The 15,130-nt window shown below is 34.0% G+C and overlaps 1 protein-coding gene across 1 annotated transcript in view; it reads left to right on the plus strand.

Moving 5' to 3' along the window:
- SEMA3C (semaphorin 3C) overlaps window positions 1–13,146 on the plus strand; it is a 205,335-nt gene extending 192,189 nt beyond the window's left edge. The window contains exons 16-18 of the mRNA XM_004007807.5: window positions 4,120–4,187; window positions 6,471–6,601; window positions 10,330–13,146. Of these exons, the coding sequence (XP_004007856.2) occupies window positions 4,120–4,187; window positions 6,471–6,601; window positions 10,330–10,743 (613 nt within the window). The 3' untranslated portion in view covers window positions 10,744–13,146. The remainder of the gene's footprint in view (window positions 1–4,119; window positions 4,188–6,470; window positions 6,602–10,329) is intronic.
- The last annotated feature ends 1,984 nt before the right edge of the window (window positions 13,147–15,130 follow it).

The raw sequence follows: 15,130 nt of genomic DNA on the forward strand, positions 1-15,130 counted from the left end.
TAAACAGATTAAAGATGATCCCTATCAAAATTCCAATGATATTTTTCACAGAAATAGAAAAAAGAATCCTATAATTTGTATGGAACTACAAAAGTCCCTGGCTATCTGAAGCAATCTTAGAAAGAAGACTCTTGCTCCCTGACTTCAGACTGGGAGTATAGTCTTCAGATTACTATACAAAGCTATAGTAATTAGGAGAGTATGGTATTGGCATAACAGCAGGTACATAGATCAATAGAAGAGACTGCTGCTGCTGCTGCTGCTGCTGCTAAGTCGCTTCAGTCCTGTCCGACTCTGTGCGACCCCATAGACGGCAGCCCACCAGGCTCCCCCGTCTCTGGGATTCTCCAGGCAAGAGCACTGGAGTGGGTTGCCATTTCCTTCTCCAATAGAAGAAACTAGAGAGCCAGAAATAAACCTAGGCATTTATGGTCAATCAATTTGCAACAAAGGAGCCAAAAAAATACACAGTGGAAAGGACAGTCTCTTCAGTAGATGGTATTGAGAAAACTTGACCTTCACGTGCAAAAGAAAAGAATGAAACTAGACTACTGCCATACGCCATATGCAAGTATTTACTGAAAATGAATTGAACAGTTGAACATAAGACATGAAACCACAAAACTCCTGAAAGAAAATGTAGACAGCAAGAGAACTCCCCACTCTTTAAACCATTCTAATAGGTATGAAGTGATGTCTCCTTATGGTTTTGACCTCTGTGTGTGTATACACACATCTATAAGATATTACTTGGTCTACCCTTACCTGTCTTTGGCTAGCATACTGGGAGTTTCATTAAAACTATCTATAGTATTTAAATTCTCCACATTATTCCCAAATTTTTTAAAGCATACAGTTTTAGTGAATGCAAAACATGTTTGCTGTATGAATTATTTCCTAAATTCCCATATGTAGTAGTTATTTTGTTTGGAGATTAAATAGCAATAATGTAAAGGATCATTTGGAGTATTTTTATCTTATCTGATAGTGTTAACTACTTTAGTTTTATTTTCGATTGCACTGTAACTGGAAGACAGATCATGCAGAGGAATTCATAGGCATAAAAATCAAAAGCATGTCCCTCTGTATGGAAACAAAGAAGTCCAGCTATACTTGGAAATCAAGGGAGGGTGTACTTTGACATAATAAGGTTGTTGATGTCGTTGGCTGAGTAGTTTCTTTTTTTAAAAAGACATCTTTTTCATAGTAACATTTTACTGTTTTTCATAGTAAACAGCGTTAAACATTTTTCCTCTTTATCCTCAAGCACATTAAATATTTGTGCATTTGTATCAGTTCAGTTTAGTCACTCAGTCGTGTCCGCCTCTTTGTGACCCCATGGACTGCAGCACACCAGGTTTCCCTGTCTATCACCAATTTCCGGAGCCTATTCAAATTTAAGTTCATCACATCAGTGGTGCCATCCAACCATCTTATCCTCTGTTGCCCCTTTTCCTCCCACCTTCAATCTTTCCCAGCATCAGGGTCTTTTCCAGTGAATCAGTTCTTTGCATCAGGTGGCCAAAGTATTGGAGTTTCAGCTTCAGCATCAGTCCTTCCAATGAATATTCAGTACTGATTTCCCTTAGGATTGACAGATTGGATTAACTTGCAGTCCAATGGACTCTCAAGAGTCTTCTCCAAGACCCCAGTTCAAAAGCATCAATTCTTCAGCACGCAGCTGTCTTTATAGTTCAACTCTCACATCCATACATAACTACATACAATTTAATCTCTAATGTTATTTATTCTGGATATAGACATGTAGTTGGAAATGTTAAAACGAGAATAAATTTACCCTTCAAGTAAATATCTGCTTTTTACACAGCAGGAAAATAATCTCATTGTTTATCTAAAAGAATAGAATATAATGGAGGAAACTGACATCTTGAGCCAAATCCCCAGTCCCGCATGCAATGTAATATGACTGTCTACCATCATGCTTTCACGATGTTCTACAAATACCTAAAAGGGAATCTATACGTATAGAAGGGGCTTCCCTCGTGGCTCAGACATTAAAGAGTCTGCCTGCAGTACAGGAGACCCAGGTTTGATCCCTGGGTGACAGATATGGAGACAGATATGGCTGCCTTATTGTTCTCATTGTTAAAGCAAAGCCGTAACAATGTTTTTCGATATTTAAAAGTCCGGAAGGAATGTGATACTGCAAATTCAGATTGCTAAGCATAAAGGCCCATGTACTTGAGTAAACCATAACATAGTGCTGATCCTGTGACAATAAATTAAACTATTGTGAACAATATTGCTTACTTGCTGCTGCTGCTGCTAAGTCACTTCAGTCGTGTCCAACTCTGTGTGACCCCATAGACGGCAGCCCACCAGGCTCCACCGTCCCTGGGATTCTCCAGGCAAGAACACTGGAGTGCGTTGCCATTTCCTTCTTAGATGGCTGAAAATGACCAGTTCAACTATAAGAACTATCACGTGGTTCTCATACAATATATACTCACAAGTTGGCTGGTAGTAAATAATTGTGTGACTTCATAATACACCAAATACAATGCAGTAAAAACCTGATTTAGGACCTATTCTAGAGTACAGTATTAATCATCATTCCTGAGACAAGAGTGACTTTCACTGGTTTGTGTTTGTGATTGTCGAGAAATATTCAACTGAATAGGGATCATGTGGCTTTCGGGGGAGGAGAATCCTTAAATGACACAAAAGTTTTATACCTATATTTCATAAATAGATTTATATAATCCTTTGATTATATAAACTATCATCTGTTTGCCATAACTTTTTTTTCATTATTATTGACCTTGAGGTTAATTATGATTTGCAAATTTTATAAGCCCAGTGTTAATATTTTCTTTCTCTTACTGAATATTTTATTTTATCATTAAGGATAAAAATATTAAGAGAAACTTCACTAGCCCATTTAAATGATATGCTCATCCGTATATACTTTTCAGAATTGATAATAGGCAATCAGTTTACACCTGTTAATCACAATAAAGAACATTCTGTTCCTTCTCCTTTATAACAAGGTTCATGTCCATAATTCATTGCTAAGGTCATTTCAATCACTCTGTTTTGATTTGTTGTATTATGTAATATAATTGACACGAATAGATAAGTGAATCTAAGACAAGAAATTAGTTTGCAAATAATTTTAAACTTTTATTTAAATAGTGAACAATTTTAAAAGGATGAGCTAAAATTTTGAAATGCTTTAATCGATGATATGTAACAGCTAAAGGCAATGATTGAACCTTGTTTGGATCCTGAATAAACTTTTAAAAAAGCATAAGGAATATTTTAAGTAGCAAAGCTAGTGAAATTTCAATATAGAATGTACTTTATATGATATCACTAAATAAATATTGATATGGTTAGTATAATTGTAATGTTATGTAGAGAAATTACTCATTCTTAGAAGGTACATACATTTAAGCATATAAAATTATCATGTCTGCAACTTATTTTCTAAAGATCTTCATATATGTGCATACGTAGTATATATATAACACATACTTGGATATGAGAGGACATATAAACGTGGCGCAACACAGCAATTTATGAGTGTAGGTTGCCATCATTCATTGTATGTGTATATCCAAGTTTCTACAGTCTTGAAAACTTTTACAATAAGAGCATGAAGGAAAATGCTTAGTCTAGTAAATGAAACATTTTACTTAACCTTATATAAATATCCATTTTCTTTGTCTCTCTGGTTCTGGACACTTTTTAATGTTTCTGGAAACGGTTTGAAAGTAAGAAAAAATTATAAAGTGGAAGATGCTAGTAAGTTTATACTTTGGAGGTTATTGTATTGGAAAATTTTCTAGGACTGTGTCTAAAATAAAAATTTACCCTACTGATTTGGAATCTAGCATCTGTGTAGGAAGTACATATAATAGGAGGTTCATCTATCGTGAGTGATAGATAGGGAAACTCTGAATTAATTCAAATTGAAAACAAAGTGCCCACATGATATTTGAAGCACTGAACAAAAAATACGGGTAATCAGATCCTTTTTATTTATGAAACCTTAGGCAATCATAAGATTGCACAATTTAAAATGAAGTCTTTTAAATACATCATAATTGGCAGTGTTAATTCTAAGTCGCTTGTATATATTTCTGCACTTCATAGGAGGAGCCGAAGACAAGATGTGAGACATGGAAATCCACTGACTCAATGCAGAGGATTTAACCTAAAAGGTAATTAAAAGCAGTCAAACTTGGTAAAGAGTAGCAGTGCTCCATATCATATTTTAGTAAGGGAAATCTGTGATAAATCAAAATGTATCATTTTAAATAAAGATTCACTGTACAAATTAGAGGCATTCATTATGGTCATTAAAAATTAAATATTATTTGTACATATACTAAGATTTATGTAAAAGAAAAGTCCAGGAACACAGATATCCTTAGATATGTTACTTGGTAAGTCTTTCACAAAGATAGTTATTATAGATTTTTCTAGCCATTATTTTCTTTCTGAAGAAAAAATGTACTTTATTTTTGTTTACCACTGAAGAAAAGATATCTTGTTTGTTTTTTCCTGTGATAGATAGCATAACAGAATTTACTATTTTAACCATTTTAGAGTGTACAGTTCTGTGGCATAAAGTATATTGATGATGTTGTATGACGAGTACCACCATCCATCACTGAAATTTTTTCATCATCCCAAAGTTAAACTCCATACCCATTAAACACTAACTCCCTATTCTCCCTTCCCCAACTTGTAGCAACCACTGTTCTGATCTGTCTCTATGATTCTAAATAGTCTAAATATCTCATATAAGTGGAACCATACAATATTTGTCCTTTTATAACTGGCTTATTAGCCTAATGTCTTCTTCAAGATTTCCTGGGTGGTTCAGTAATAAAGAATCTGCCTGAAATTTAGGAGACGCAGGTTCAGTCCCTGGATTGGGAATATCCCTGAGAGAAGGAGATGGCAACCCACTCTAGAATTCTTGTGTGGGAAATCCCATGGACAGAAGGAGCCCAGCAGTGAACCAGACAACAACAGTGTCTTATTTAGGGTTCATTCATGTTGTAACATGTGTCAGAATATTTTTCCTGCTTAAGGCAAAAATGTAACCCATCGTGTGTGTGTGTGTGTGTGTGTGTGTGTATCCGTCAAGGAATACTTGCACTGCTTCCAATTTTTGGCTATTACGAGTTATCCTGCTCTGAATTTTACAGTTTACAACCGTACTATACACTTTCAGCAGTCTGGCCATGTGTCTTACGATTAATCTAATTCCTTTCTTCCCATCCTGACATGGAGACATTATGTTATAATTTTTCCGCTGAACCCCTCCCTCCACCTCCACCCCACCAGACCTTCCTCGAGGCTTACCAAGGTGCTATAGAGGTTCTGGAGTTCATGGTTAACACAGACTCCTGTCGCTAACCTTTGTGAGCACAGGCCTTTTTGTTTTTATTTAAATAATGACATTCTTGTCACTAGCTACACAAACCACAAGAAGAAAATTAAGACACACTTTTGCCTAATTGTTTCATACGTATAACTGAGGGAATAAATCCAGATTACTATTTCTCTGTTTGCTGAGTATTTTAGAAATCTGTGTGTCAGTTCCCACTTATAGTAGCAGTAGTCACAGTGGTAAGAGTATTGGCAACAGAGGTCATGAGGAACAAACATCAGTGTTGATTTTTGTGTCAAAATCTGAGCTCAGTGCTTTTTAAAATAAATTACGTCACTTACTGCTCAAGAAATTATTCTAAAGTCGGATCTATTCCTATTCATACTTTTTGAATGAGATTTCTGCCCATGTCTAAGCTACCACATAACTATACTGAATACTCTTCCTAATTTAAGAATTTAAGTATAACAATGTCTGAAAATAGCTGTTTTAGAACCAAGTAAAACTGAAGCACAGAGATGTTAAATAACTTCTCTAAGGTTCTACAGCTGGTAGTGATAAAGTCAAGCTTTGACCTCAGGTATCTCTGAGGTCAAAGACTATTTTCTCAACCATGACTTCCCTCTGTGACCACACCTTGCTTTCTGCCTTTTCCCAGTGTTTCTGAATTTCATCTGTACCACACTGAGTGTGGCGTTTAGGGGTGGCATGAACCTGGCCTTGGTATTGCCTGGCACTTACTCTTTGCCTAGGATATGTTTTTTCATAACTCACAGCCTATGAAAGCTGAGAAAATGTAATTCACAAAGATGTTGTAATAATTAAATGTTCAAGGTGATATTAAGTGCATTCCTTGGTGTAAAGTAATTCTTTTTTTTTAAGTAATTCTTGAATAAATATCGATGCCCTTGTATCTTTCTCTCCTTCCTTTTAGGTTAAACACACTAAACAATGTATAAACTTGTTAACTAATTAAGACTGTCTTTGGGCTTTGCTTTAGTTGCTCACAATTTTATAGAGAAATAAACATTTGTATAAGAAAATAGGATCCAAATTCCATTGCTTCTCTCTCATTCTCTCTCATTTTATTTTTGCTCTTCAGCATACAGAAATGCAGCTGAAATTGTTCAGTATGGAGTAAAAAATAACACCACTTTCCTTGAGTGTGCCCCCAAGTCTCCACAGGCATCTATCAAGTGGTTGTTACAGAAAGACAAAGACAGGAGGAAAGAGGTGAGTAATGCGGGAGCAGCAATCAATCAGGGCTTGGAAAGAGCATTAAATCACCATCCCTCAGTGAGGCACAGATCAAACAAAAAAGGAAGGACGCACGAACATCCTTTAATGTCTTTGGGATGACAAGTGCCACCTTCTTTAAAATCCTTTGTCCATTGAGTTGATGGATTAATTAGAAATCCTATCTGCCTGCTCACCTCTATAACACAGTGATTAAAGCAAGAGCTTGCACACTCAGATGGGGGTACTGATGTAAGGAGGCATTTGTAAAAGAAACAAGATGTGCGCAAATCCAGAAGCCAGGTTCTCACACAACAGCACCTTTGTGTGATTCACAAGATAAAACGGGCTTTTGAAAAAGTTCAATTTTTCTCAACAAGAAATTCCACTTAACTATAACCTTTATGATAAAGAGCATTTTTCCACTGTGTGGTAATGCTTCCATTGCTTTATTATTCATAACTCTTGGGGGTTTGTTATAGGTAATGTGTGGAATCATTATTTATGGGACCATTGCCTTTATTAAGTGATAGGTTTAAAAAAAAAAACAAAACCTTGACTTTCAAATGAAAGGACACTTGTATTAACCTTTCACTGATTATAAAGAGCTGTTTTAAAAGGAAAACATTGTAAAACAGCATAGAGTGAAATATTATAAATAATGAATTCCATAATATTGATGTCACATTGTCCTAACTAATGAGGGGATGAGAAGAAAAATACATATGTATATATAAAGCCTTAAAGTACCCGAAACTGCAGTGGTGTTAAGAATATGTCACAAAACATGATGGAGGGAAGGGAAGAATAGAGCCTTCAGCACTTGGGTGTTTTCTGTTATGCAGTTTCCATACTACATATTAGGTTAATGAGAGCTATGTAGAATGGATACAGTCCTAAGCGAAGCATTGCATCAGAATTACTAAAGTAGATGTTAGCTCTTTTTGAGGAAATGCTTTCCAACTCTCAGACCTGCCTATGCAAAGATGTTATGAGCTGTTTAGGAAATTTTGTGTTCCCTGTCACAGGAATATTAAACCATAAGCTGATGACGACTTACATAAGATGAGACTTAAATATCTGGGAAAAGATGGGCTCAGTGGACTTCAGGGCCCCTTCTTGCTGCAGAACTTTATAAATTTTTTTAAATTTTTTCATTAATAAAAAATATTGAGGCTTGTTTTGTGGCTATCTATCACCAAATTAGTCTTGAAATATCTGCAGTCTAATTAATTTTAAATTGTTTTGAGTGGATGTGGAGCATAAGAATGAGCGCCTTATAGACTACTCTGGGGTAGAAGTCATAATGTATGACGGTGATGATCATCATACAGGGATGGATTCTTAGGCTTGAACATGTCGTGTGGACACGAACCATCCTGCCAAAAAAGTCTGTATATGTGCATGTGAGTTGGAAAGCCACAGCTCAAACAGGGGCTTACCTAACATAGATAAAATGCTGTTCTTTTATTCAGTGAAAAGTTCAGTGGAAAAATATGTAATGGATGAATATAATTTCTATTGTGTAAAATTAAAATATATGAATATATACAGGCTTGACTACATGTCACAGAAATTAACAAATGAAATTTTAAAAGGAATGTATCTTGTGTTTTATCTCTTTCATGATATTTATAATGTTTTATTTCAGAATTTCAAAAATGTGGAGACATGCATAGCTATCTTGATTTTTCTCCCAACCTCAAAAACAGAAGAATACTATAATTTAAGATAATGAAAAACCTAACCCTAATTATGAAACTCTGGTCTGTCTAGAATTTAAGCAGAGCACATTTCCACTCACTATCACTTTATTTGAATAAGCTATTAATATTTAATTAAATTTATCTTAATTCTTCCTCAGTAATTTAGGCAAACATACACATATTTCTCACATTTATGATGTGTAAATACTGAACTTTTTTTTTTTTAGTAAGACAAGTGGTAAAAACTTTCAGAGAAAAATGCAGATAGTTCATATTGAATAGCATAAAGACTAAAAGCCCTCCTCTCCTCCACTTCAGTACTCATTCCCACTTCTCAGAGTATAGGCTGCTAAGAATTATATAGTCCTCCAACTAGTCTCCATAATTTTCCTATTTTCCTCTCTTTCCTTCTTTGTATCTCTTTCTCTGTGAGACACACCCACACTTTTCAGTATTAGTATGTATGGAGCCACTGTATTTTTCTTGGCTGCATAGTATTTGCTATAGGAACATACTTTGCCTTCACTAAAGCTATCTACTGATTACATTATTTCTTGTTTTTCCTCTTATCAGAAGTGTCAGGTAGGGACTTCCCTGGCAATCCTGTGGTTAAGACTCCATGCTTCCACTGTAGGGGGCGTGGATTCAATTGGAGAGCAAGGATCCTGCATGCTGTATGGTGTGGCCAAAAAATAATTTAAAATTTTTGAAAGTTCATGTGAGTGAATATCTGCATGTTAGTTAGACCACGTATTCTATATAAATTCCTATAAATAAAATATCTGCACTGAATCTTATATATAAACATTAATGAATATTATCAAATTAGCCTCCAAAATTTTTCTCAATTTCATGCAAATAGAAGACTCTCTTTTTTATTTCTGTATGCATTTATATATGATTTAAGCTATTTCTAAGGCATATTAAAGCTTTAAAAACTGAATGAACATAAAAGCTTTGCTTTATATGTTTCAGTCCTTTTTCTTAATCTCTCTTTTCTAGTTTGGTTCTGTTCATATTTCAGTGCTATATTTTTCCTTTTTCTGCTTTTTTATGTGAGTTACTTTTTATGTAAAACAACCTATCTTTGGTTTGTATTTCATTAATAATAAAATATGTACTTAAATAGAAATTTATCATTTAGAAAAACATTTCACATTCATTCTTATTTTTCTTTGGGTCAAATTTCTTTCCCTCAATGAAAGAGCATTCCTGAGTATATATATGAAGGAACTACTTACCACTTAGGTTTTTGTGTGTTCACTGATAATACTATAGCTGGCCCTGTAAGGAAATGGATTTCAGAATTTAGCTTACATCCAGAAAATAATATTTTTCCAGCATAAACCTGTAAAATAATTAAATATTCACCTCATAGCTTATTACTTTTCCTTGGAAAGTAAAATCACTTGGAGTACTTATAATAAGTTCCAGCTTATTTTTAGTCATTCTTTGTGTTACATAATTGGAAAAACTCCTTGATAATGTTCAGAACTCTGCCTCAGCTTATACAATTATTAGTTAGGAGAATATTCATTCATTCATTGAAAAAAAAGGTAAAATTCAATGATTTAATTATGGCTTCATGTTCTTACTCAATATGTATTTTTGTTACAATAACAGGCAACAAATACAGGGTAAAATAGGTAGTTTAAACTGTGAATTTCATATATATATGTTGTCTGTAATTTACATTCTAGGAACATTCAAAACTCTCACTTAGATGTGAATAAACTACTTCTACCCAAAGGGAATGCACTTTAAGCTATTTGGGACAATATGGGTGATACCTTTACTTTCTCTTTAATACATTCAGTATCCCTGAAACCAGATCTCCTATGCAAAAATAAATAAATAAAAAATAAAGAGGCAATGGAATTTGCCAAAAATGTGTGTCCACTAAGATGGAAGTTAATTAGCACTCAATACTTTTGTAAAACTTATGAAATTCTTTTTACAAGTCACACCTTTTTAGCATATATAGAGTTGAATTTCAGAACTCTGATATCTCTGTTTTAGGTCAAACTGAATGAACGAATCATAGCCACTTCACAAGGACTCCTTATCCGCTCTGTTCAGGATTCTGACCAAGGATTGTATCACTGCATTGCAACAGAAAACAGCTTCAAGCAGACCATAGCCAAAATCAACTTTAAAGTTTTAGATTCCGAAATGGTGGCAGTTGTTACAGACAAATGGTCTCCATGGACCTGGGCCGGCTCTGTAAGGGCTTTACCCTTCCATCCGAAGGACATCATGGGGGCTTTCAGCCACTCAGAAATGCAGATGATTAATCAGTACTGCAAAGACACTCGGCAGCAGCATCAACAGGGAGAAGAATCTCAGAAGATGAGAGGGGACTACGGCAAGTTAAAGGCTCTCATCAATAGCCGGAAAAGTAGAAATAGGAGGAATCAGCTGCCAGAGTCATAATGTTGTCTTAAATGGGGCTTATGCTTCCATTAATAAAGGTCTGTCTTCAGTGATCAAATTTTTAGCAAAGAATCTTGTGCTTTACCCGTGGGAAATTCCTAAAGAAGGTGGTTTCTCACTGAGAAAGGTGAATGTTACATGAACTGAAATGAGTATGCATTTTCTTGTATGATATTGACAACCCTAGACATGTCATGGTCCTCATGGTGCATAGAAAGATTTAACTTAACCTAGATTTTATTTATATCTTTATGTACCTTTTCTTCAGAATCAATATGGCGGCTATGAAACTAGAATTCTTACATCCCTTAATTGAATGAGGGCTATAACCTGAGAGCTTCTATCCTTGCTTTAAGGATTTAGGTTTCATATTGATAGTCATCTGTATACAAAAGCAAATGCCAAGTTCACAATTTTTACATAGCAAAAGTGAAATAAATGCTTGTAACAGAGTCAAAAGAAATGTAGAATAAAAAATAAAGACAAGGAAGAGGGAATCTAAAAGTTGCATAAAACACTAGCGATTCATTAAAAGATAATATGGAGTTTATATGCTTCCAGTGAAATATGGTATTAGTTATTTTTATGACGGCAAAAATTGTCAGTTGCTGATATCCGTCACTGATCTCTGTTTCCTTGTTTCAGGAAGATAAAAGGAACCCTCACCAATAATATCTGACTGGTGTTATGTCAGTGAAGCTTTTAAGTTTATATTGTCACATAGTCATCTTCCAAACAACAGCACTTTCCTTTTTGGAAGATATTTAAGTTATTTTAGACTCAGAGAATATAATCTTACACAGTTTAATGGATTAATATGTTTATTCTAATTTTGTAGTTTGCATGGCAAGTTAAAAAATATAAGAAGAAAAATTTTTTGAAATACCTAACTTGTATATGAGGTCTAAAACCATCAAAATGGGAGAAAAAAGAAAAACAAGGTAAAAAAAGAAATTTTATTGACAGAAGTTTATTAAAAATATTACTAATTTTTAACTTCAGTAATTAATTTCATTGGTTAGTTTACTTTACCAACATCAGATACCATTATGGAATTTTAAGTCACCAATTCTTTTTTTTTAATGCTCTTTTGTATATGCTGGAGAGAGACTCATCTTATGGAGAAGTGAAAAAATTTCTAATTTGAACAGTAATAGACATACTTTATTTTAAAAGAATGTTGGTACATCATATTCACTGGTATATAAATACAAATGTGGTAAGTCTGTGATGAATAAAATAACTATCTTATTATTATATACTTGGATCCTGTGTTTACAGTAATTTAATATTCATTTTTTTAATTCCAAATACCAATTAGATGGGAGAAGTATAAAATTTTCTTCATATCCTCGTATTTCTTTTAAAAATACAGCTTTTGCTGTTTTGTTTTACATTTAACAATTTCCATGTTTCCAGGTGCAAAGAGAAATTATATGATATACCTAATCAAAATCTGATACAAAAGTTTTATTTGTAGTTAACAATCCATAAAGAAAGAAATCAAGATAAATATATTACTTTTCTAAGCACTATAGTATAAAGTGTCAAGAACTGAAATCATTGTCAAAATTAATCACTTATCAGAATCTAAGAATATGAGTAACTTATTTAAGTGGTAAATTATGATATTACAAGGGGAGGCCTCAATGGAGCAAAAGTAGCAGTAACAAACACAACATAAATAATGTTTCTTCAAAAAGAAAGGTATTAATAAAAGCTATTGTTCCAAATGTGTGTATGATTCTAAAGTAGCCTCTAAAGAAGTTTGTTATACAAATAGTTCTTTATTTCCACTCTACACGCACAAATAGAAATGTGTATAAAGCTGAAACCATCTTCTGTGTTCGTGGTCAATCTATTCTATGTACAGAGTTAAAAGTAAAATTGTTTTAGACTCAAAGGATAAAGTAAATTATACAGGTCCCCTTGCTTCATGTAAACGCAAACTGATAGACAATAAGGGTGTTTAGTTTTATAACATTATTTGTGCTATTTAATGCCTTCTGCTTTAAACATTATTATATTGTATATACTTTTATCACTTTACTTTTAAAATTATAGAGACCCTTCTTGAACAAAACTGCCAAATGTAAAGAAAATTTTCTTTCTCAAAAATATTGTTAACACACACTAAATGTTGGTGGTTGATTGGTTGATTTTACTTTGTGTAGTTTGACAGTTCAATGACTTGATGTGTTTTTCATTTGTATTGTACATAAAATTTCCTAGAAATGCACTTTTTTTCAAAGTGTAGGTTTGTGAATAGATTCTAGCATGATGAAACTGTCGTTACAGTGAATGTTCACTCTGTGTAAGGAAATGTAGTTAGCACAGTAATATTTAATTGGATATTGAAGAAATCATGTGCCTGGCAAAATAAAACATACTGAATTCCCCAAAGATGTCTTTAATTTTCCTTTTTAATGTTGAGTTTATAATTTCTTGTTGATATGATAGAATCTGCTGACTCTTACAATTGTTCTTATTTTCCCCATTTATTTATTTGTGTGTGTGTGAAAGTAATGCATCTGGATATTCCAAAATTCAAAATTTCCAGTAGGATACACTTGAAAACTTTCCTTGTACCTCTATGTAAGTCCTGCCCCAGAAGCACCCAGTATTGTCAGTTTTTGTGTATATTTCCATGATACGTTATACACAGCAAGCAAATTCATATTTGTTTTCTCTTTAAGAGACATTTTATATCCACTCACATCTGTGGACAGTTATTCAGACTTGTGTCTACAGTTGGGGGGAAAAAAAGTATAGTTTATAAATGCTTGAGTGTGGAGCCAGACTGCCAGAATTTGAAGTCTTATCATGGGAAAACTGCCGAATCTCTTTTCTCTATTCTATAAAAATATTCCAATCATGGTTGGTTTCATGGGTGTTAGACTTGTTGTCACACATATTTCTGTGGTCAGAAGGATTCATACTTAGTTTAATGCTCTGTTGTCACCTCTTTGAAATTCTTAATAATTTTAAATAAGGAGCCCTGAATTTTCATGTTGTACCAGACTCTGTAAATTACATAGCCAATCTGATTCTAGGTGTTCAATAATTTCTAGCAGTTTGTACCAGGTAAGGAGGGACCTCATTCAATTTAGTAAAGACAAACATAAATTCCAAAGTCCAATACTTAATTCTTTCCTCCTTTTTCTCAATCTTCACCACAGTGTCCCTAAATGTCAAGTAGCCCTCTGCATGACTTCAGAGATAAATTACTGCTGGGAAATCAGTTCTCATGTCCTCTCCCAGTCATGTCCGACTCCTTGTGACCTCATGGACTGTAGCCTACGAGGCACCTCCGTCCATGGGATTTTCCAGGCAAGAGTACTGGAATGGGTTGCCATTTCCTTCTCCAATTCTAGTATTTATTAATTAAAATTATTATTAAAGATAAAAATTGCTATACTTAATAAATACCTCTTTTATTTTATTTATAGCTTTTGCCCAAATTAACACCTGTAAAGTGTTAGGGCAGAACTTATATAATAATTGTTCAATAAATACCTTAATATTTTATTTATTTTGAAAGTACCCTATTGCTGCAACAGGAAGGAATATTTCAGTTGTGTCCTTTGACAAGTTAAATGCCAATGGTCTAGGCCGGGGAGCCTGTAATCAGTAGATCAGATGATACCTTACCAGGGTAAGACTTTATATGAGCCTTAATAAAAGTGAGGGGAAAGGAAGCCACACGGAAAAGAACAACTGTAAATAAATCTCCACAAATTTTTCAACCTGATGATTTTGAACTGCTCCCTAATTGCTTCATTTCCCAGTATCTTGCTTATATTTGAATTTAAAATTATTTTTTAAATCAATGCATTTCTTATAAATTTAGTATTTTTCTGATGCTTTACATTTCATACCCAAATTTTAAGAAAACAAGAGAATCACCATTTCCTGTATTTACTCTTCTGGCTATAAAGAGAGACACATCTCAGCTTTGTTTTGCAGCACAGTCAAGTCCACTGAAAGCTTTAATCTAGACAAGTAAATAAACAGACTAAGTAAATCGGTTACTCAACAAGTGGCATTGAGAATTTCTTTGAATTTTATGCATGGTAACAAAACTCTGGAAGACTATTGTGAAAAGTAACTTCCTTATAAGTGTTTATCCCCCTGTCATTTTATCCAATCACCTTTTGCATGGGAATACAAGCCCCTCTGCAAAGTTAAAACCAGTTGCAACAAATTTTGTGTATGTGCCATTGAGTGCACTTCATTGTCAATGAACTGTTTTTCCTAGTGGGCCTCTGGTATGTATTTCAATTTTTATAATTTCATAACTTTACTTTCTTGGTGCACAGATACTGAGAACTGGAAGAACTAGCTCCAAAATAAGAAAATGCCATCTTTACTCTACTGGCTAATGCAT

This window comes from Ovis aries, chromosome 4 (assembly GCF_016772045.2).
Source record: "Ovis aries strain OAR_USU_Benz2616 breed Rambouillet chromosome 4, ARS-UI_Ramb_v3.0, whole genome shotgun sequence".
In the NCBI taxonomy this organism is placed as follows: Eukaryota; Metazoa; Chordata; class Mammalia; order Artiodactyla; family Bovidae; genus Ovis; species Ovis aries.